The sequence below is a fragment of the Dermacentor albipictus genome, chromosome 1, assembly GCF_038994185.2.
Source record: "Dermacentor albipictus isolate Rhodes 1998 colony chromosome 1, USDA_Dalb.pri_finalv2, whole genome shotgun sequence".
In the NCBI taxonomy this organism is placed as follows: Eukaryota; Metazoa; Arthropoda; class Arachnida; order Ixodida; family Ixodidae; genus Dermacentor; species Dermacentor albipictus.
Window position 1 is genome coordinate 431548438 of NC_091821.1, and position 25360 is coordinate 431573797.

Consider the following 25360-nt stretch of genomic DNA (forward strand, 5'->3'; position numbering starts at 1 on the left):
TCGTGAAATGTTACACACACACACACACACACACACACACACACACACACACACACACACACACACACACACACACACACACACACACACACACACACACACACACACACACACACACACACACACACACACACACACACACACACACACACACACACACACACACACACACACACACACACACACACACACACACACACACACACACACACACACACACACACACACACACACACACACACACACACACACACACACACACACACACACACACACACACACACACACACACACACACACACACACACACACACACACACACACACACACACACACACACACACACACACACACACACACACACACACACACACACACACACACACACACACACACACACACACACACACACACACACACACACACACACACACACACACACACACACACACACACACACACACACACACACACACACACACACACACACACACACACACACACACACACACACACACACACACACACACACACACACACACACACACACACACACACACACACACACACACACACACACACACACACACACACACACACACACACACACACACACACACACACACACACACACACACACACACACACACGCACACACGCACGCACGCACGCACGCACGCACGCGCGCACACACACACACACACACACACACACACACACACACACACACACACACACACGCACGCAAACACACGCGCAGGCGCACGCGCACGCGCACACGCACACGCACACGCACACACACACGCACATACACACGATGGCTGTCGATGACAATACGATTCGCATCGAACCGACGTAGTAACACAAAATAACGCGTAATAACGCGGAAACGCGTAATGTACGTGGCGCAAACTCATGTGCCACTGCCATCTCGCTGCACCCTTTGGACACGCTACACTACCTACACTAAATTCTTACACTACGTCTTGCAGGAATTTGGTAGTTGGCACAATACCGAAATGTCTGACCTACCTGAAGAGCCCCGGTGGCAGTCATACGGTGGGAATTCATTCTAGCAACTTTACCAATGCGACGACAGAGATCGATTTTGCCAAGGTGCATGTTAAAAAAAAATAACCCCACCTTTGCTCGCTCCCTCATCCGCTGTGGTAGCTTTGATTGCTGGTGCCTTCTTGCGTGACCTTGCAGCAGATGGTGCAGGTTCAGCTGTAGAGGCCCGTTTCTGTCGTCCTGAAGCGACTCGGGATCGTTCGAAGCTCAGGCGCCTGCTCTTCGAGCTTCCCTTGCGAGCTTCGCCTTTCTGCGATCTCATTTTTCGACTTCTCAGCGAATACTCGGTTCCTGGAGTTCAGAACAAAAGGCACCAGACAAGGCTTCTTCTTCTTCTTCTTCTTCATCTAATTGCTTACCGCAGGTTTGATGATGACATATATACGCAAATGCCGGAGTGGATAAGTAAAGAAACGAAACAACCACTTACAGAAACGGAAAGGGATAAGTATGCAATTAAAATTAAGGAAAAGAGAAAAATATTCACTGTAAAGGAAAATATCGCGAGGACTTTATCACTTGACGGTGGATACCTCAATAATGGTTTCGGGGAGACGTGTAGGTGTAAAAAAAGTCGCAGTGTCGTTCGAAATGCGAAGCATCCATGGCGACAGAAAGTTAGCAAACAGCTACACGAAGTAAGGATAGTAGTTTTATTGGCCGTATAAACTTAGAAACGTTCGCTTACTAAGTGAGTTATTAACCATGGTGCCAACGCGCACAAACAAACACGAACACATCACACTCGATGAGCGGGCACACTCGCTTTCAAAACGCCGGTGTGGGCAAGCGCGGCATCAGCAACGTGCGAAGTGACCTTCGTGCGGTCTATCGCTTCAGCAAGTGAGATGGCAAAGGCCACGGGGGCCCTGGACTGAGGGCTCCACCTTCGCCGGGATACCTCCTTTGCGAAAATAAAGTTTTTCGTTGATGCATTCAACGCAGCAGCGCCGAGAACACAGCGCGCAAGAAAGTATCAGCCGTCTGCAGACCCCGTTCGACACACCACGCGCGGCCGTGCAAAGTGCGCACTTGTTGGTGAAGTCAAAGCCGCCCCCCCCCCCTCCCTCACGCGTTGCCTCCCCACTTGCCTCCATATGGTTAGCGGGCCCGGCGGCAGCAAGTGGGCTATGTGCTCAAACAAGTTTCTGCTATTTCAACAGGCGCTTCTCATCTGCGCTTCCTACCATGGGATTGCACGGAGCATGCGCCTGACCGATCCGGCTGCTGCTAATGATTCTGCCGAATTGGAACCTCGCCCGTGGGTTATCAACAACCTCGACACCAGGAACCAAGGTGCAACAGCGCCGTGGGAAGACAGTATAAGGGAAGCACCGTTGCCGGCAGCATCCAGTGGGCACGGCGGCAGCGAGTGGGCTATGTGCTTAAACAAGCTTCTGCTTTTCCAACAGGTCAGTTCGTATTCGTGCTATAGGAGCGACAATCGCTTTCTCGTAGTGCTGCCGTGCCCATGGTTGTTGTTCTCTGCTTTTGCATCACTGTGTCTGCTGTTGTCGGGGGACGTTGAGACGAATCCTGGACCTGAATTAAAAATACTTGTACAAGACTTGTGTGAAGGCCAAAAGGCCATTCAAGCCAACCTAAGCGGCCTAAGCGAGATACTTAAGGCGCTGGAAGAGACTGTACAGCTTTTCAAGGACCAAGCGGCAAGTCTTGCAGAGCTAAAAGAGACAAGCGACAGGCTGAATTCAGCTTTGGAAAAACATGAAGAAAAACTTGCCGACTTAGAAGATAGAATGCGGCGAAACAATCTAATGGTGTTTGGGATATCGGAGAATGGCAATGAAACTTCATAAAAACTAGAAAAAAAGTTGTTGCAGAATTATTCAAGAAAAAGCTCGGTCTTAACTTGGAAACTATAGAGCGGATTCACAGAATTGGAAAGCCGCATAAGAACAAATCCGCAGATGAAACCCTAAAGCCTCTTCCAGTAATACTGAAGCTTTATGATTATAGGGGAAAAGAAAATGTTTTTCAAAACTGCGCAAAATTGAAAGGAAGTGGTATTTCTGTTCGCGACGACTATTCAAAAGAAGCTCAATAAGCGCAGGCTACTCTGGAAGTCTGCCTTGAAAGAAAAATAAGGCTCGCGCGTGCCCCTGAATCGCGACAGGCTTACTGTAGATAACGATGTCTACGTGTGGGATTATTCCAAGAATAGCCGTGTCAAGATAGTGCAATTTCCGAAAACTAAATTGACACACTCAAAGACTACACCGACAGATAGTAACTATTGAACCGATACCGTCTTCCAGGAAACAGTATTTCGACTTATAAACCTTAATGCTCGAAGCTTCACGAATAAAGTCGGCGATGTAGAACATGTGCTAGCCAGTTATGACCCCCATGTAGTTATTATTAGCGAAACATGGCTGCGACCAGAAATACAAGATAGCGAGTTGTTACCTCCAGGTTTTAAGATAATACGTAATGATAGAGAAACTAGAGGAGCAGGAGTTGCAATAATAATACAGGAAAACATTGAATGTGTAAGGATGAACGGTATCCCTAATCACGAGAGCGCTTGGTGCCAAATCAAACTGGGAACTACTTCAGTCAGAATAGGAGCAATCTATAGATCCCCTAACGCATCGATTGAATATTTAGAGGCCATCCAACACTACTTAGAAAAACAAAAGGCGCGAAACCAAAGGATCATAATTGCCGGGTATTTTAACTTGCCAGGGATTGACTGGAACTCGATTACTATACACTCACGGGAACGAGCTGAATGCGAAGTGTTGCTCGATATTGCTTTCGCTAACGATTCAACACAGGTAGTACAGGAAAGCACTCGAAAAACGGGAACAGTACAGTCCATATTGGACTTAATATTTCATGATGGGTCGTTTGAAAATTATCAGGTAGCAGTTGAAACTGGCATATCAGACCATCATCTTGTATTTGTACAAATCAAAGCCAAGGTTCCCGCATGAAATCCTAAACAACGCACTACGCACGTTCCCAATTTTGATAAAGCTGACGACACGAGCATCATTGATTATTTGTCGTTTCATCTAGGCCGTCTGAGCTCTGACGATGACGTCAATGTCTTGTGGGCAACATTCAAAACCATTATCTTGCACTGCGTAAACTCATTCGTACCAATAAGGAAAAAGAGAAGAAATAAAAGAAACCCCTGGATAACGCGAGAGATTGTTCGCCTGAAGCGAAAAATAGGAAGGCAAAGGAAAGTAAAAAATCGTGGAAAGATATCTAACCTATCAGCACAGCTGCGAATAAAGCTTAGGCAAGCAAAAAAGAAATACGACGAGGAAACCCTTCCTAACTTCATGGCATCTTCTCCGCAAAAGTTTTGGCGTCACTTGTCGCAAACCACTCAAAACCAATACAGCATTGTTGTTAACAACGAAATCATAACTGACTGTTGAAAAATTGCGTCTTACCACAACCAGTTCTTCCAGTCTGTCTTTTCAAATGTTTCTAATTCTACTGATCCAAGTACAGTAACATCATTTTCACATGTGTCAGATATGCCAGAAGTACGAATTAGCTATGAAGGATTACTATCGCTGCTGCTAAATATCAGAGAACATAAATCTGTAGGTCCGGTAGCAATTCCAAATGCCTTTTTGCGAAGATACGCTGAATGGGTTGCTATATACCTAGAAGTTATCTTTAATGCGTCCTTGCAAAAAAAAAAAAAACAGGTCCCAGACGACTGGCTTGTTGCGAAGGTTATCCCGATGCACGAGACCGGTGACAAGCAGAATATTGAAAATTATTGACCAATTTCTTTAACCTGCGTCTGCTGCAAACTACTCGAACATATAATATCGAAAGCAATATATAAGTACCTAGAAGATAAGAAAGCACTACATTCGAACCAACATGGCTTCCGGCAAAAACTGTCAACTATCACACAGCTGGTTGAAACCATCCACGGCTTTTCAAAAGCAATAGATAACGGAAAACAGGTTGATGCGCAATATGCCTTGATTTCTCAAAAGCTTTTGATAGGGTCCCTCATAATAAATTAATTATCAAATTGAAACAGCTTGGAATGAACAACAATATAGTGGAATGGGTCAGGTCATATCTATCAGGTAGGACGCAGTACATGGACGTAAACGGCTACCAGTCCGATCGTTTATCTGTCACTTCAGGCGTTCCTCAAGGGTCTGTCCTTGGACCGATATTATTTCTCGCTTATATTAATGATATTTGTTCAGATATTAATGAAAACGTAACTGTGCGACTGTTCGCCGACGACTGTTTAATTTATCGAGAGATATGTAACCACAAGGATAAAAAAATGCTCAGCGAGGCACTGGCGTCTGTTGAAGAATGGTGTGAAACATGGAAAATGCAAATAAATAAAGAAAAAGCTGTTGTTTTACGTGTTAGAAACAAGGTTAGACACGTCCTAAATTTTGATTATCAACTAAGTTCCTCTGTGCTAACAACCGTTAACAAATGTAAATACTTAGGAGTAACAGCATCTGAAGGCCTCAACTGGACTCAACATATCACTAATATTTGCTCTACCGCTCTAAAAAAGTTATGGTTCTTTCGTCGCGAATTAAAACTCGCTTCAGCCCACGTAAAGCTAACAGCGTATTTAACAAGAGTAAGGCCTACACTGGAATATGCAAGCATCATATGGGACCCCTACCAAAAAGGATTAATTAATAAAATTGAGCGAGTGCAAAGGGCGGCTAGATTTATTCTTTCAAGGTACTCCCGTACTGATTCTGTGACAGAGATGTTGGAAGAACTAAATTTACCCCCCCCCCCCCCTCTTGGAACGCCGTCGCATAGCCAGACTTAAATTCTTGTTTTTGCTTTCTCACAATTTGTTTAACTTTGATGCAGCGCAGTACCTAATTCCGCGACAAGTCCGGAGCCTACGTAGTGACCAGCACAGCAACATTCTAGTATGTCAATCTCGTGTGAGCACATACGCATACTCTTTTTTCCCTAGAACCATAAGAGACTGGAATGATTTACCGAACGCCATATGTGATTCTCAAACTGTAGAACATCTTGAAACCGAAGTTACAAAATATTTTCTAAATGAATCCTCATGATCTAACATTTCTCGTGTAAGTTGTAGAATCTAGTATTGTTATATGTATATTGTTCCGATGTATTTGATGTAATATGTATGATGTAAGTTGTAGTATGTAGTACGTGATTCATTTTTCGGCTACACATTGCTGCTTTATGTTTCACATAACGGTTGTTAAGTCAGATTTGTATTATATTTATGCATAATGGCACGTTGTGATTATGTATTAGCTATAGAGTGCTGCTATATGTAAGCCATGCTGCGTTTTGTGCCATATTTATACCCCACCCCTGTAACGGCCCAATCGGCCAACAGCACCTGCAAATAATAATAATAATAATAATAATAATAATAATAATAATAATAATAATAATAATAATAATAATAATAATAATAATAATAATAATAATAATAATAATAATAATAATAATAATAATAATAATAATAATAAAATAATAATAATACTAATAAAATCATAATAACTAATATATGGCTCTCGAGGTTGAGCCGCGATCGCCAGTTTGCCTTGCACCCGGTCGCGAAATGCGCCCTTGCTGACGGAGCACAATGCCCCCGCCCGCCTTCCTACCTCCCTGCATCTCCCCACGGCCCCTCGCGCGACGGAAGACGGCGCGTTTACAGGGCAGGGCCATCCCGCCCTGCAAGACCAGCTCTGACTGATCCACAGGGGCCAGCGGCCCTGGAAGCATATGGAGCCCGTGAAGAGGGAGCCACCCCATCAGACGCTTAACGCGTTCCACTACATAATGGACCAGTAAAGTTGTTTCTCTTTCTCTCCCCGCTTTCTGCCTTTGCGCTAGCCAGATTGAGCCGCGATCATCGGCTTCCTTCAGGCTCTTTCACTCGCACATAGAGCACATGACGCGCGACGATGGTGTCGTAGGCGTTGGACTTTATGCGGAACATCACTGCAACGTCAACAACTCGCGTGAAGTGTTTATATAGTCCCTATCGCAAGAAAAAGAAGAGGAAAAGCAAAGAGGGCGAATGTTAGAGATTAGCGCATGACCTGCAAGAAGTCTGGGCAGAGGTGTGGGTGAGAGAAGGGGTGAATGACCGTTTAAAATGGAAAATACCAATACATCAATGTATAAGTACTAAAACTAGTATTACAAAAGTACTACTCGAAAAGAGACTGACCACAGTGGTGAAAACCCATGGTACTCGCAAGAAGAGTGAATGTTCAGGTCCTTTAGTACAGTCAGAAGTTTTGAGGAAGATCAAAGTTCTTGCGAAGTAAACATAGTAGCATTTTTTGCGTCTCAAATGAATAGTCTTAATTGGCCACGTTTCGCTTCTGTGCTGGGCTGTAGCCCAACATACATACATCGAATGAAATAAGCGAATAAAGGAATAATTGGGTTCATGAGTGAAACAGCCGGATATATTTTCCTCTGCGTTGTTTTCATAGAGTGAATGTGAACGACGCAAGCCAAGAGCTCTCTAAATAAATTTTAACAGGAAAATGCGGTGGTATACTTGTGGGAGACAAATTTCCAGCTCTCATGTGGGACAGCAGAGATTATTCCAAGGGAATGAGAGCAAACATTATGGTAATGAACCCAAGTCTGGGCTCGCTGTTCTTTAATTCGGCTACTTCGAGCATTTCGGTAAGTGTTGACCACGACCCGTATGCTGCGAGGAAGGGGATCTGCGAGGAACCCCTCCAGGGCTGTCCAAGAGAAAGAGGGCGCGTTCATAAGTAGACGTGTTACGAGGGGTACTCAGATTTCTTGCGTATTGGTTTCTGTATTGCTGTTTTGAATGACCAGCTGCCTGCTTCCAATGCCGAGAGGCGAATTCTTTTCACCTTTGTGCGTTTTTTTTTTGTATGGCAAATTGCCTTCTACTGGTGTCTTCACGCCCCCTTATGTATACCCCTATCAGGGCAAATGAGGCGAAATAATATTAGTACTATGAAGATTATGACATTTATAACATTAACAGTTAAAAAAATATACATGATACACAGCCTAGTCGAGTTCTTTAGTATCACTGACGAAATTTCCCATTTTGCTTGGAGTTTGCGTAATGTGTTGATGTAAAAGTTGGGTCAATCTTAGAATTTCTACTGGTGTATTGATATAGAAACAAAGTCAATGGTAAAATATCTCTCTCATACACCTGCTTCGCTTATTATATGAAGGCATAGTGAATCAGCCATGGCTAAAAGAGTGGTTGTTTAAGTATCATGTTTATGGTTGCATAAAATCCTAAGTCTGTGGTTTCGTACGGCGGCTACAAAAAGAAAGAACTTCAGTGTAAAGCGTGCTTCGACAGGTAAAGAGATCTTTGTGCATTGTCACTCCACCCAAACCACCCAATCACTGCTGTTCTGCAACTGCAGCAATACGCAGTCTACTTCCTCTTTCATTCCTTGTCTGCCTTAGTGGTTAGTACTTGTGTTTGATATTGTCGCGCTGTGCTGGTGGTGAAGAGCCAGACAGTAGCAAGAACAGCGACTCAGGAAATGAACTTGTGCCCAGAAAAACAGTTACGTTCGAAACACAACGACACTGGCGAGAACAGTAGGCGATCGTCGAAAAATTGGATCTGTGGATCATGCATGCGTCTGCTATTTATGCGTGACTCATCGAGGATTCTAACGTACTCGCTGGTGCGCGCGTGCCTTCAAGAATTTACACCCCTCTTCGCGTCGCGCATGCAATCTGACTACACGAGGCTCGGCGACAACAATCGTGCATGTTCCGATACAAGCAGGCGTGCCTTGTCCCGAGCGATATCCTTTACAGGTTTTAGCAGGTGAAATAGAGGTCAGCAGAAAAAAGAAAGCCTAAACAATGTACACAAGTCAATATATGTAGTGCTTCCCTGTGGATCATAATAGCGAATACGCAAGTTTTCCACTGCGAGGACAAGAGCGTCTCATCGTCTTTGCCGATCGTTTAATCTGTACGACAATCCGTTTTGGTTTGATAGTTTCAAGCCAAATGCCAGGTGTGATCATTGCTCGAAAACCAATGATTACCCTGACGCATGGAAAACCTCAGGCATGAAAAATAAATCAGGCTGCATTGTGGTGTGAAGCGGACGCCCGCTGCGGTGCGAAACGACCGCTCACTGTGCATGAGGCAAGGTATATTGTCGCTGTTCTTTAATAACATTTAATGACAGTCATCAAAGTCATTAAAGTATTCTGTTTGGCTCAAGCGTGGTGGTAAAGCTGTGACAGGGGATAGTTGGCGTGCCTTGATGACTGAGCGCGTTGCCAATTTTCGCGAAAGAAAGGTACAAAGGTTGTCTGGTAAAAGTCTGACTCGTAATGTCTTTCTGTCTTCTGGCATCTTCTTTTACCAGTGTCTCGTCAGAACTTTGGAGTGCGCTTAGCCATGACGCATGACCATTTTAAAGGACAATGATGGACCGGTTTCAAGTTATTGCATCGTAGAACAGCAAAAGAAAAAAAAAAGATATGGACAATTTGGCCACAGCAGAAGAGCAACTGCCAAGACCCGCTGTTCCCTTTGTATCCATTGCGCAATTTCCGCCCTTTTACACTCGCAAAATATATTTAAAAATCGCAAAGGACCACTTAGGAAAAGTGGCGTTCTCTTGCGGCGTGTATGTGTCTGTTGGAATTCGCACACAACAATATCTAGGTAAATGGTATGAAAAAAAAAAGATAATTGGTGCCTTTCTATAAACAAGTTTACATAGATCGAACGATTTCTCGCGAGCCGAGTTACCTCTCGACTTCAACTTCCTGCCTGACCTCACCTCTTTATGATCTTGTATTTTTAAACGCAAAATTCGAAAGCACTGCATTTCGCTTCGCGTTAATTTTTTTTTCAGCGCAGGGCAGCCTCGCCTTTAGTCGGCACCACATTTTTAGGCGTTACGGCGAGACAGGAATCAATCATCACTAGAACATTTATAACTTCCCGTCTGCTGCATCCGTGCCGGCTTTGGGTTCTTTTCGCTGTCGCGTCTGCTGTCTTGAAAACTTACCTATAACGCTCTATGAGCGATCCAACGTTCCCCTCCTGTACACGTTTATTTGTTTTGTCATTTAGCGCGCGCTAAAAGAAAACAAATTGAATAAGAAAAAGGGGAAGGTTCAGACTCTAATGGAGGGTGAAACGCAGAAAACCGCAACTTAAGTCTAGAGGAGTTAAATGATGGGGGTGACATGCTCTTGGTTAGAGAGAGAAAGTCAGGGCGCAGAATAAAGAAAGCTCCGCCGAAGCTGTCAGATCGCAATATGTCACTGAGGCCATTTTTCAAGTTGCAACTTCCAGTTGCTTAGCGCCTGAAATATTACCACCGATTCGTTTGTTCTAGAACTTTTGGGACTGGGTCCGCATTGCTGGTGCCGTATGCGTTCTTGATCAAAACTAGACGGAAGGAGGGGAAAGCGGGAAAGAGAGGTCGCCATAGCAACCTTCTGGACGCGCCGACACGGATAGAGTTTTTGTTCGTATGGAATTGTGACAATATTTTCTTCGCGGTTTGTGGAATGCTAGCGCGACTCTTTCGTGATTACATTTTTCGATGTAGGTAACAGGGCAATTATTACGACGTGTTATTATTAGAATGATGATTTACATTTTATGGAATATACCAACAACAGAGGATTGGCCGAGAAGCGGGCAGTGCATATCAGGCCGCCAACAACTCCTCGATACGATCGCCACGTTTTGATGACGATTGTGATTTTCATACTATGGCACACACGTATTACGGAGCACCAGCAACGAAGCGCGTCCACGTGTTTGAAATGATGATAACCTCCATACTATCGCACATACCCAACTGGAGGGATTGGACAAAAAGCGGTCGTACATATCGTGCCATCGCCAATATGGCTATGTTCCAATACTCGCCGTCAGACGGCTATGTAGACGGCTAACTGGACAGCCGCCATTTCAAGTCTCGTTCCAATTGTCACGAAGACGTCAAAGTAGACAGCCTCGCGAAGACAGCAACAAAGTAAAAAACAATGCCGGCTACTTTCCTGTCGAAACAAGATGGCGGCTCAGCAGGACGCTTGGAAAGCCGACAGGAAGGTTGTACACACACACACACACACACACACACACACACACACACACACACACACACACACACACACACACACACACACACACACACACACACACACACACACACACACACACACACACACACACACACACACACACACACACACACACACACACACACACACACACACACACACACGCACACACACACACACACACACACATGCGCGCGCACACACACACACACAAACACAAACACACACACGCACACACACACGCACACGCACGCACGCACGCACGCACAAAACATAGGCGCGCTATCCTACGTCCTTAATGTCAGCTACATCTTGTTTTCATAGGTTTGCAGGCACAAATTCTCAAAATACAGAAATAATGTGTGCTTTTATCTGCTTTTTCTTGCAGCCACGAGCTGGCGTCACGTCGCAAAAGCGTCTTCCGTGCGAGAAACACATTCTGTTACATGGTCTCGAAGCTGTCTCGGCTATTTCCTTAGCTGTCTACGTAGGCTGTCTCTGATGCTGGCCAGAATTGGAACACCGTCTATAGTTCTTTGAGATGATTGCCGCGCATCTTGATAATGATAAATGCCGTACTATTGCACATACCCACAATGGGCAATTGACATAGAAGAAGGCTGCATACTTAAAATAAGTAAAGAGAAATGGAGGAATACAAACCATCTTAAGATTCGCCACATTGCGTAGCGCGCTTGCGCGAGAGTATACATGAGCGCACCGGCTTTTTTACGCCAAAGACGATGGAACGAAATGGGCAAATTTATAGTGTTCCATTAACCAGCGTGGGTAAAGCTTAGCTTCGCATGAGGCGCTATAACGTAAAACTACACCAACATGTTTTTATTGCAATCACCTGTCGTGAAACTTCCTTAAGTTCCGATGAAAGCATTGCTCGGTGACCTGCACCGTTGTTTGAACCATCCAACCAAGCGCCAAGAGGCGAGGAGCGCGCAGAAGTGGAGAGAATTTGGTGAGGCCGCGCTGGCGCAGTGAAAGTACACAACCGGAGGAAGAGGGCACTGCCAGCGTTTGCGATTGGGCCGCTTCCCCTTGGCTAGCTTGAGGCGGCTGCTTGAAAATCGTGGCGGCGTGCAACGGAAGGTAAAGAATGCCATTAAAACGGATCTTCAGCGAAGATGAGCCGACAAAGACACGCAAAGAGGTACATCGCTTCCGTGTAATCTTGGAAGGCAAAGAGACGTGACAGAATAGTGAACTATCTGTAGACCTACCCAGGGATTCTACCAATTGAATACCGCTTGAGGATCAACTCTGATGCCGTTGTCATATACCTAGAAGACTGCCCTACTATAACGCGTGTGTTCAGTCTTGCCAAAGACTTATTCCTTAACAGTCGTGAGGGTGAGGTCCTACATGCTGGTGAATGTGCCATGAACATGCATGGTTGTGTGGAATTCCAGAACTAGTGCAGTTGTATAGTGTTGGAGCATTCCTGGATCTGCTGAATATATACATAAGTTCACAGACTATAGAATTTGAAGACGGCTTTGCACCCCGCGAGAAGGCATATCAATAAGTTGTTGTATCCCCCTGTATGCTCTGATTTCTTCCTGGCAGAAGATGACTGTAAATAAGCAGAACAATTTAAGGGCTCGAACATATTAGCATGCTATGGACACGTAGATGACTTTTACATGTAACTCAAACCTACGGCAGCTACTAACAGTGAAGTAATAAAGATTTCAAGAGCGCGCATTTTGTCCTCGATTTCACGTGCGAGACCCCGGAGCAGCCTAGACTGCAGTTCCATGACTTAGAAATCATGCTCGGTGTTGGCTCTACGACACGAGGGGAACCCGTGTACTTAGATTTTGGTACACGTTAAAGAACCCCAGGTGGTGAAAATTATTCCCGTGTCCCCCACCACGGTGTGTCTCATTATCAGATCGTTGTTTTGCCATGTAAGATCCCATATTTTTTTTTAAAGAACTAATCCTTAGCTTCGACTAAAATAATTCTAAACTGAATAAAAGAAGCACTACATTTTCATGCGTCAGACAGACCGTCAGGAAATCCTCTCATCACCTTGTGGAGCATATAGTCTACGCGATCAGTAGAAAAGACAGTGGCTACTCTGAAAGCATGCGAGTAGGAATCAGTGAAAAACCACTGAAAGAAAGAAAAAGGCCCGCGTACCGCCAAGAAGAAAGAAAAATTCAACCTCCACAAAGCAGTAGTAATACTCGCATACCATATCGCACCGCATAGAAAATATAAGTGAAAGACGTGGTGTTACTGTTCTGTTTTCCGAGCCACACAAGCTTAAGGGATTATTCAAATGCAGCAAACGCTAATCGGGCGCAAAAGGTACAGTGTAGCGTAAGGCACGAAGACGCATTTGTGCGACGTGCTGAAAAGGTCGGGTATCGTATTCCCGTATCCTGCGGCAAACAAGACATTGGTCAGAGTGGACGCTGCATCAATGAACGTCGCCATGAACACCAATATTCATGCTAACAATTGCAAAGAGCAGGCCATCTTGCTGCGCACTGCAAGCGATGATCATGCGCCCCGGTTTATAGTGAAACCGAGTTGCTTGCACGCAGTGGCAACACGGACACCGGGGAGATCAATGTAGCACTTTTCATTGTCGCGGAAAAAGAGGAACGGATCCGCACGCCCTCATTACAGCTCACGCAAGCAGTAATCGCATGCCTACAGGACGATCCACACTAAGCTATATTATGTATAACTGGCTCACAGAGGCATCGGCGGCTGTGTTTTATCTGTGTTTTCATCGGTCTTTCCTTTGCTTTTTTCCTTGTTGCTTTGGCCCTTTCCCATGGCCTCCGCCAATTTGATTCTTCAGGGTCTTATGACACGTCACAGGATAGGAACAGACCAGTTGTGAGATGAGGATGGCCTCATTTTCTGGCTCATACGTACACTGGGGGATTGGCCAAGAACTGTGTGCTGAAACATTTACTTAATCTTTTGAAGTGTTACATATTCGATTAAAACAAAAAAAGAAACATACAAAAACAAATAACGAAAGAACCTTCAAAAAGTCAGTCGTTTAGTCGATTGTATGTGTTTGAGCACCATCCTTTGTCGTCGTCTTTGCTGCCGTCCTCATCATTAAGTGCACAGCGCAAAAAAAATAAACTATGAAGATACACCAATCACAAGCATAATTTATCGTTGTTTTGAGTTTGCGTTTAGTCTTTCGAGCACAAATATAAACAGAGTGTAAGACAGGCGGATTAAACACACACATACGTCCTACCCTATCTTAGAGGGCGCATCGCTCAGCTGCGGAGATAGTTAATCTCTTTGTCGGTTAATACAAGTGATGGCGAACACGAAGATGAACACCCTATTACATGAAGAGCCTATTACTGCACAAGAAACGCCTCAATGACTTTTCGAGTGCCTGTGTCGCGGTAGGTGCGTGCGATACGCGACTGATGGAAGCATGGAGGAAAGAAACAAAATAGGAGAGACTCTGAGGTCACGTTTTTGAAGCCGGAAGTGCAACCATGTCGGTGTGCCATCTGCTTTTGCGCCTCCAATCAGCTCGCCGGAACAGATAGGCGCGAGCTTTGAACTAGCATTGCTACGAACCTCCGGAAGAGTGTGCTGATGACGCGTGTCAGGGAGGGGGGGGGGGACAAGCCTACGAGTCTTCTGTAATAGTTTTAATGAAGTAGACGCACCTCTGTCTTTGTCCGTTGAACGTTGAAAAACACGACGAAGATCCGCGCCGTGATTGCTTGAGCGTGTCTGCTGTTCGCTGACACTCACATTCACAGACCCGAAACACAACTTTCAAGCTTACACACCACACACCAAAGTCAGCTTGACTTGCGGACAGAATGTACTGCGAGAAAGTCACGGGCCGAAAAACCTTACCCCCCTTTTCAGAGGCCGAGAGCAGCAGCGAGAGCTTCAGGAGTGCGATTGCTATTACAATATTGATGTTTGGCACACCGTTCCTAGGGTCCCTTTGCGAAAAACACCAGGTGACTTCCGCTGCACGCTCTCCAACTTATCCGATCTAACCGGGGCCTCTCCTACGCTTTCCTTGCTCCACACCCGCACTGGGCACAATGAATCGCCGAATTTCTTTCTGATCTCACCACTCAAATCTGGTCAAACGCACTCAAGCAATAACCACAGTGAGGGACGCCTTAGGTCGTTCCTGCCCGCATCAAGTTGCTCGAAGCTTCGCCAATTACGTTCAAGATTAATGACGGCAAGCTTTTCTCAAGCAATTCCTGTCAGGGCTGGCGCAATTATTTCTAAGCGGATCCGATGCGGCAAAGACGAACAATTGGCGAAACGTTGGCAGGGCAAGAGCAGCCGTGATCTCCTACGCGCACGGCGTCTTCCACAAAGTGAAGGCTGCGGTGCACGCAGATATGGAGTAGAGGCGTACTCGGCGCTCGTAAAACTGGGTTCCCATTGCAGGCGTATAAATGCCGCTCGTTCTGGGAAACTGACATGCGGAAAAAAGGCACGCAATTCACTTCGTCCCGCTGCAAGGATGAAGTGGAGTATGAGATTCCTATGTCGTGTGGCGGTCTTTACACCGGAAAGACTAATCGTTCCTTCAACAACCATTTGCGAGAGTACGCTAACAACCTCGGAGGGCAGACCTGCTGGAATCGGGTGGTCCATTGTGCACAGTACGGGTGAAGCTCTCACTTCCACCAGACGCTTATCCTGTGCAGCTACCGCGATACCCGCGCTAAGAAAATAAGTGAAGTGCCTGTTATGCATTACATAGAGCCTACATGTGTCAGTTCACCACCAGTTGCATTTACAGAAAAAGAGAGTAACAATCTACGAAGCTGAGCGATTCACAGTTCTATAGCGTAGGATGCATGTGCGTGTCTTATACCTCCCCCCCCCCCCCTCCTAGTGTGCGTATGGTATTTATGCTCACAAAAATAAACTCAACTGCTGGTCAGCGCCTTTCCAGACTTTCTTGTCGTGCTCCTTTTCGCGCTTCACGCAAATAAGCCATACCAACAAGTTGAAATTCAGGCCCTTTGATAGCACTGGCGGTTGAGGATGTCGTGCTCGCCTTGCGGTAAGGTGCGCATGACGAGCGTTCATAAACACCGGCACTGCGCGGCTGATGTGAATGAAGCTGGCAGACTGAACCCGCACTGTCAAGTTTCTGCGGCACTTCTTGCAGATCACAACAGAGTACGTCTCCTCTCTGCTCTATGAGAATATATATATATATATATATATATATATATATATATATATATATATATATATATATATATATATATATGTGTACAAGGGCATCAGGCCGGAATCAAGGTAATGTTTTTGCCGTCGCTTGGAGGTGCTCAGATTATCTTTTGCATTCCGCCTATATATATAATTAGTCAGTTTATTACACAAGTTCTCAAGTAGTATAATTAAATGAAAAGCGTGAACGAGAAACTTGTAGCACAACACGAAAAGCTCCCGATACAGCTTTCTATTGCTCAATATGCGCTACATAAAAGTGTTTTCCGAACGTGAAAGAAGCCCTCGAACGCGCGCAAAGAGCCTCGAGATGCCATTCGCGCGGCATTTTTCCAATCCCCCACGCGACAACGACGTGGGAGAATGGACGAACCCTTTGTGTATCAGCTCCAAAATCGTCGCCCTCTGGCACTCTATTCAGCCACGCGACGCGTTGGAAAGATAGAAGCAAGAACCCTCCCGTGTCACCCAGCATTTCTTTTGCGTCCGTTGATGGCAACAAGAATACCCCGGGCAGAAAAATTAATTCCGCGCGCTCCTATTGTATTGGAAGGCGTGCCCTGAGAAGGAGAGCTTAATCACATGTGGGCCGCAGGGAGGCCGTAATAATAGCTGAAAGCCGCTTTTTGCAAACCGCCTACGCGTATAATAAACAGGATGCGGCCAACCCTTAGATTAATGCACGTTCGAATGATTTTGGCCAGGAGAATTCCCTGTCATGTTTATATGAAATGGCTCGGGTGAAAAGATTCCGACAGCAGCCTTTGCAATGCGAGCAAATCAATTTTGATGTTAGCAACTGGAGCGTCGCATTCGTGAGGAGTTATTTCATTGGACAGTGTTTCTTATGTCGCTAATGATAACGTAGGCTATATGAAATCGAAAATGCAGAAATCGTTGTGATAATCCCGCTCGCCGCAACAAATACACGAAAAATAAAGTTTGGCAATATTGTCAGTTGAGTTGCGCTATAAACGGATACCTCATCGAGAATTCGAGCAAAGCTCTTCATGTGACGTGCATTGTGGCCCACCAGCGGGAAAGACGCGCAAGGTATGGCAGTCTCGCCGCAACGGAGAACAAAAGCGGCGAAGATATAGCAGGCGCTCAGCCGATTCGCCACTGCACCTGACCATTGGCATCGTGTTTTTTGGAGCATTAAAACAGTGACAGCTGCGATGTATTGCCGTTTGCATTCGACACGCCATTATGAGACCGAGTTGCTGAGAATGACGGTCGCTCAAGGCAGCACTTCGTGCTGCAACATGAAGCCCAATGGTAGCCATAACAAAAGACTTGATACTGTAAGCATTGGGAGGTCAATCCCACCGTTCGTAACCAGTTGTCAAGATTGGAGTGGGGCATAAATTAGATGGTAGCTCACCCATGCCGTCGTCCAACTTATCCACGCTGAGGACGTTGTTCAAGGGAAGGACTGCTTTTCATCGAGAACAAGGAATATGGGTTTATTCACAGTATCTACATAAGGACGTTCACAGTATCTACATAAGGACACAGTATCTACATAAGGACATAAGGACGTCTAGCATGACTGCGAGAGAACGTACACTGAGCAGCCTCACAACAGCGGTTTATAAACACTCGGTATTCCGTCGATCCATAGGGGAGGGAAACCTTCGACCAGTCATCGTAGATGAGCCGCCTCTCTGCGGGAGGGCTTAGACACACACACTTCCGCACAGGTTCACGGTCCCCACCGACGTCAGACGGTCTTCGCAGAACTCGGGGTTTACGTCAGGAAAGGCGCATCTTATTACCCGAGCTGACCACTGCAGCGCTCAACTGAACTGAAGATCATTTCAATTAACCAAAGAACCCTATCGACTGCTTCAGTGGTACCACGCATGGCAGATCTCAGTAAACTACAAGAAAAATCTTGTCATGTCTATTGGCGGAGAGGAGTTATTGAGTCGCCATCTAGCGGAAGCGCCTCGCTGGCGTAGTATGAGGGATCACGCGGCGCGCTCATCATAGGTTTTGCTGTCAGCGCTCACTGAAAACACCACGCGCGAGCTCTGCCGGACATTTCTGTAAGTACTTTCGAAACGAGAGAAGTTTTTTACTGTCTAAATAATAATCTTGGTCAATCTGAAAGCCCACAATCGTTTACAGACGCTATCTCTTTACCGAATACTTACAGTGAACGCCACTGCGCGCGGTCGCCGCGATGGAGTCTCCCGAACCGGCTTCTTGCGTGAAAGGTAGGTAAACGCTGAGAGCAAGCTATGTGAAATATGTTCTTATAGTGTTTGTATAACTAAATGGAGCGTAATAGAACGAAGCCTCAATGCAGCGATCGCGCAGATTCCCAGCGACCGGCGCGTCTGGATGCTTGTCCGCGCACTGTTTCGCTTTCCCCGCGCGCGGAAGAAGACGACGAAGTGTCTTCTTGGCAGAACGCTTGTTTCTGTGCTCTGTGAATTTTTGGGTGAAATCTTCGCTATTCGAGGTGCCTCGCCTCCCCGTCTTGCGGCCATGGACGCGGAGCATGCCAGAGACCCGCCTGGCCAGAAGTCATCACGGCCGTCAACCGCAAGGAAGCGAGTTGGCTCCCCCAGTGACACCGAAGACACCGAGCTGTACTCTATGTCGGAAGACGACTCATCCGACGACGGCTTCATACCCGTCCGGAGTAAGAGGGCGAGGAGAAAAATCGCCAACACAGCGCCGTCAACTCCTGCGAGCACAACGACTGTGAAGACAAGGCCTGCGCGCTGGCCACACGTCATCATCTTTATGCCGACAGAACCGTCAAGCAACCTACGATTGCTGAACAGGCAAGCCCTATCCATTTTTCTGGAGTGTGCGGTGCCGGATCAAATTAAAGACATAAGAATAAATCCACGCAAGAATATACTCGCCATAGACGTGTACAACGCGAGTGCGCTTGGAAAACTCCAAGAAATCACAGAGCTAGACGGCATCAAAATGCGCCCCTTTATCCCGATCGACGACACATCCATAGCCGGTGTGATTTACGACATTGACATTGCCATTCCCAATGATGACTTACCTAGCCTCATCAAGCCGGCATACGAAGGCACGATCATTACGCAAGTGCGCCGTCTTGGGAATACGCGCTGCGTAAAAGTAATATTCAAGGGGGATTGTATCCCATCCCACGTTAAAGTCGGACATTTCCGTCATCCGGTTCGACCATTCATCCAGAAGCCGCTTCAATGCCATCAGTGTTTCAGGCTAGGCCACGTCAAAGGCGTGTGTCCCAACTCGCTACTGTGTCCCCGTTGCGCTGAACCTCATGCAGAACAGACCTGCGCTGCCACGGTCCTGAAGTGCGTCAACTGTAGCGGCCCTCACGCGGCCTCCTCGAAGGACTGTCCCCGCATCAAGAGGGAGCGCGCGGTTCTTAAGCAAATGGCCAGAGACAATTCTGCCCACAGGGAGGCAGCCGAAGTAGTCCGGCGTCGGCGACGACGTAGGCGCCATCGTACGTCTTCGAAGAAGGCGCATGCGCGAAGTGACAGTACCCACTCCACTGCGGTGCCAGTTAGTCACTCCGCGACAAGGCCCACCACTTCCACGAAGGAAGCAGAAAAGACTCTATCTTTAGAGGAATGGCCTACGCTACCAAGCCGCTCACTTGCGAAGGAACCTCAGAAGGTCGGGGTCCCACCTGATCCTTCTCCGGCCATGGACGATTCACCTAAAACAGACCGCCAAGTCATCTCGGTGCTACGTTCTCTCATGGAGGCCATTCGAGCAATTTTAGTGGACATCGGGACACCCTGTGCTCAAAACGCACTTAAAGTGCTGGACGCCTTAAGCCCAGTGCTTGCATCCCTCCACTAGAAAGATGGCTACCCATACCCCATCCTTCCGGAAAGAAGTCAAGGCTGCGTCCATCATCCAATGGAACGCCAGAGGGCTAAAATCACGAATTTCAGATTTTCGGCAGTTTGTGTACACCAATCTGTTTCCCCTCATCGTCATTTGTGAGCCCAACTTGTCGAAATCAATAAGACTGTCAGGATACGAATTTATCATGTCATCAACAAATGGTGCATGCAGCAAAATCGTCATTTTTGTTCGTCGTGAACTCACCTATGTTTTGCAACCAATTGCTCCCCACGACGACAATCAATATATATGCATCACAGTTAAAAGGAACAAACTCTTGTTTACACTCATAGGCGTGTATATATCGCCTTCCTGCAATTTCGATACCAAAAGATTTGCGGATATCTTGAGTGTTTGTCCCGCCCCATGGGTCATCATAGGAGATTTCAATGCACACCATCCAGCATGGGGAAGTACACGGACAAATGCAACAGGACGAAGATTAGCAAGCATCGCCCACAACTATGGCCTTACTCTCCTGAACGATGGTAGCCCCACCTTTCTTCGCGGCGTGACATACGGCAGCTGCCTCGACCTTGCTTTCGTCTCCAACTCTCTCGCCAGATGTGTGAAGTGGTTTCCAGACATTGAGACACATGGGAGTGACCACATTCCCACCTATCTGAACATCAAAGGCTTGTCGTCTAGATCAGGCTTATGGAATACCATTCGGACGATTCAATGGGCCAACTTCAAATCTGAGATGGAAGATGCCTGCCGCGAGGGCCTACCATCAGGGTTAGAGCAAACGATTAAAATGACGATGCAAAACGCCACTCGCATGATGACGACCTCTTCCACGCGGAATGACTTCGACATAGAATTAGAGCTCCTTCGAGCGCTTCGTCGCCGGGCGGAACGTCGATATCGGCGTACAAAATCAATTCATGACCTTAGGGCAGCCAGGAGGATGCAAAAGAAGATTCAGCGTCGTATGGATAGATTAGCGTCGGAACGTTGGGCAACGTTTTGCCAGAAACTCGACCCCCGCAAGCCACTGTCTCACATATGGAAAACGGTGCAAGGTCTGCGTTGCCTTCCGGAACGGCGTTTCCCATTCAAGGCGCTAGCGCTTTTCCAAGGGCGGCAAGACATCGATGTCGCAGAAGACTTTTGTGCGCGGATCGCAGACCAAGCTACTCGTCCAGATCCTCCAGCCCGAGCTGACGTCCCCAATTCACGTGATGGCCGCATGGACCTTCCTTTTACAATGGAGGAGCTCGAAGCGGCTCTAGCTCTCTGCAGGCGCTCATCATCTCCGGGTCCGGATGGTATATCATACCGGGCCTTGTGCTATCTCGGAGAGTCCGCACGGATAGAGTTGTTGAGCCTTTACAACTCCTCATGGCAGGAGGGAAATGTTCCTGACGAATGGAAAGTAAGCCGCCTGGTGCCACTCTTAAAGCAGGGCAAATCCCCATTAGAACTCACCTCTTACCGCCCAATAGCGCTGGCCAGCTGTGTAGGAAAGATAATGGAACGGATGATCCTTGGCCGCCTGGAATGGTACCTTGAATACTACAAGATTTATCCGATTTCCATGGCTGGTTTCCGACGTGACCGCTCTTCTATCGACAATGTAGTGGATCTCGTTTCCTATGTCCAGCACGAAAAGTCCCGTAAGCGTTTATCTGCAGCTTTATTCCTAGATGTGAAAGGGGCATACGATAACGTATTACATGAGGCCATTCTCGACGCCCTTGCGACGGTTGGCCTAGGTGGTCGAGTTTTTTTGTGGATTGCAAGCTACCTATCTGCAAGATCATTCTTTGTGTTAACTGACGATGGTACAACTACGCCACGCTATACCAGCAGGGGCGTTCCTCAAGGCGGTGCTCTCAGCCCGACGCTATTCAACCTCGCTCTTGTTGGACTTGCTGAGTACTTGCCAACTACCATCAAAATTTCAATATACGCTGACGACATCTGTGTCTGGACTTCGGCAGTCACACGTCCTCAGATACGTGCGCGACTTCAAAGAGCGGCCACTTTGACAGCGAACTACTTGCGTAAACAGGGTCTCAGCATATCACCAGAAAAATGCGCACTAGTAGCATTTACTCGCAAACCGATGACGCCTTATATCATCTGAATCAATGGGCGGACTATTTCCTATGTCCGAACCCACAGATTCCTTGGCGTAATAATTGACCGAGACCTCTGTTGGAGCCCGCACGTGGCCAACATGAAACGGCGCCTGACAGCGACTTCCCAGTTGTTTCAATACATGGCAGGAAAGACGTGGGGGATGTCAGTAGACGCAATGCTTAAACTCTACAGAGCTCTCTTTCTCGGTTTTCTAAGATATAGTCTACCTGTGCTGACCAACACCTGCAAGACAAATATTCGTGTTCTGCAGGCAGCACAAGCTCAAGCACTCAGAGTCTGCCTTGGTTTGCCCAGATGCACCTCAACAGAGGCAACTATTGCGATTGCTCGGGACCATCCAATGCGAACTCACATTACGGTGGAAGCCCTGAGAACGCACATCAGACATTTTGCACGTGCCACCTATCACCACCTTGCAGCACTACCTTCGGACAGGCACCAATCATCATTCGCTAAAACTATCATCAAATACAACGACAAACTGCCATCGGGCTTCACCGCTGCATCTAAACCATCGATACCCCCTTGGTGTCTTATCAGCCCTACAGTCCATCTCAGTGTACCAGGAATCGTAAAAAAGTCTGAACTGTCGTCGCCTGTGCTCAAACAACTGTCTCTGCTTCTTCTGCACGAGAGGTACGCGGACAGGGAACACATTTATACCGATGGTTCCACAAACATCCAGTGTTCGTCCGGTGCTGTGGTTGTCCCAGCAAAAGCTATTACCATCAGCTTTAGGACTGACCACCCAACAACATCGACATCTGCTGAACTAGCTGCTCTTCGCGCTGCACTTCGTGTCGTCAATCGGGAGCCACCTCGGCAATGGTCAATCTTCAGCGATTCAAAGGCAGCCCTACAATCTGTACTATCAGCTCTGCATCGCGGGCCATTCGAGCAGCTCGTATTCGATATTAGATGCCTACTCCATACATCACAGGAGAAAGGACACCATGTGACGTTTCAGTGGCTGCCAAGTCACTGCGGCGTCACTGGAAATGAAGACGCCGATAATGCCGCTCGGGCAGCTCTTGAAGACGCACAAGAAGAGGCCATACCGCTTTCACGGTCCGACGCAGCTAGCAGACTTCGAGTGCTTGCACATGAGATCACGCTATCTCTATGGTGCACACCAAACAGCCAGACCACCCAGAGCAACCGTCAATACCACCTGCCCTCTTTGATGCATCTCTATATGCCATCTGGACTGCGTCGAAGAGAGGCGACCCTGCTTTATCGCTTATGGCTGGGGGTGGCTTTCACCAAATCTTACTCCTTCCGCATTGGAATGGCCGACAACGATCTCTGTAATGCCTGTCTTTGCGAGGAGACGCTGGAACATGCTCTGTGCGACTGTCCTGACTATAACGTTCAGCGACAGTCCCTGGCATCTGTTCTAGCGCGCCTTGACAGTAGACCATTGTCGCTCGACACGATTTTCACATGCCGCCGACAGAAGATATCGCAGGTGAAGGCGACAAAGGGACTACTTCGGTTTTTGAAAGAGACGGGATTGGACAAGCGGCTGTGAGAGTAACGTCGCGTACCATGCCAGAATGATGGACTCCAACGGACGATGTGTGTGTGCTGTGATATGTGCTCTCTCTACCTCTCCCCCTTCCCCATCTTTAATCTCCCCCATCCCTCTCCCATGTGTAGGGTAGCAAACCGGTTAAGCCATACTGGTTAACCTCCCTACCTTTCCTTCTCCACTTTTTCCTTCCTTCCTTCCTTCCTTCCCCGCGCGCGCGTTTTCGCACCGTGCCATGAGATTTAGGCCGCAGAATATGAGCATTTGACAGTATACAAGCAACCATTGTTGCGTGGGTGCTATCAGAGCTGTTCAAAAATAACTTCCTCGTAGAGACTTCGATGCCTACGGGGACTGTGATGTGCTGTCGCGACGATTCAATTTTTTTCTCTTCTAAATTCTTTGACCGTTCAATATCATTTCTCGAGTTGCGTCGCACTGTATGTTTATCGGTGTTCCCAGCGTGCAATTTCCCACCGCTCCTTTTTTGTAATCCAGTGCCTGCATTAATTCATAACACAAACATGACCATATGCGATGCTTTTTTAAAATGTGCTTCTTACCGCTGCCTTTCCACTCCACTCAACTTGCCAGTATCTATAGCATCGACAACTTCATAGACCGAACCGTCATGACATTAGTCGGGCAGCGGACTCGGGCGAGCGTCTCAGTGCGCGTTTTCAGAGCATCGCAGACCGGGTGCCGCAGCAGGAATCTTCCTCGCGTCTGTGCTTGCTGCATACCCGAGTTGTAGCCGATGTTTGCCGGTTTTATGTTTCGCGAGCCAAACTTTACGCAGCTTGTCCTGCGGCTACGTGTGAATAAGGCTGACTGCGGGCTCCATTGCATACATCCGGCATTGTGGCACCGAGCAGTAGCCTACCATGTTGCGCGCCTTCAAAGGCAGCCACTACCTATTGTAACGATTTTAAGCCTTGTAAAGGAGAAGCTCGACGCGGGAAAATTTCGCCACTAAATGAGGATTACAGCGTACGAGGGAATTGAAACTCTCGTTTTCAGCTCCCTTCGGCGCTCCCGAAGCAGCTGACGCGGCCGCTATATCCACGTGATCCCACCTAGCACGTCACGCCGACGGTGGCGCCAGCATTTCCAGTGGTGGAGCTCGAGGCCAATAACAGATAAGGCGCGTGTCCTGTTATTTGACTACACATTGTATGGAAACTTACTATCAGGCGTCGAGCGTTTCAACTGTCGAGGTCTTCATATTTGCAATACTCTGAGTTGGAACAATTACATAACCCAAATCACTAACCTGGCAATTTCGGAGTTATATTATATGAAACGTTTGCTTCGCAATTAACAGATTAGAAAGTGTACAAAGTAAAGCAGCGAAATGTATTTTTAATCGCTATTGTAGAGTATCGGTTTCCGGATTGGTGGCAAAAGCTGGTCTAAAACACAACTC

The 25360-nt window shown here is 47.0% G+C and overlaps 2 protein-coding genes across 2 annotated transcripts in view; one reads left to right on the forward strand and one right to left on the reverse strand.

The window, feature by feature from the left end:
- Nucleotides 1-1395, reverse strand: part of LOC135907339 (endothelin-converting enzyme 2-like) — a 45295-nt gene extending 43900 nt beyond the window's left edge. Inside the window, exon 1 of the mRNA XM_065439026.2 lies at nt 1144-1395. Coding sequence (XP_065295098.1) covers nt 1144-1333 — 190 coding nt within the window. The 5' untranslated portion in view covers nt 1334-1395. The remainder of the gene's footprint in view (nt 1-1143) is intronic.
- The window catches only part of LOC135908476 (cholinesterase-like), a 281744-nt gene that overhangs the window by 99903 nt on the left and 156481 nt on the right, over nt 1-25360 (forward strand). The window lies entirely within an intron of this gene.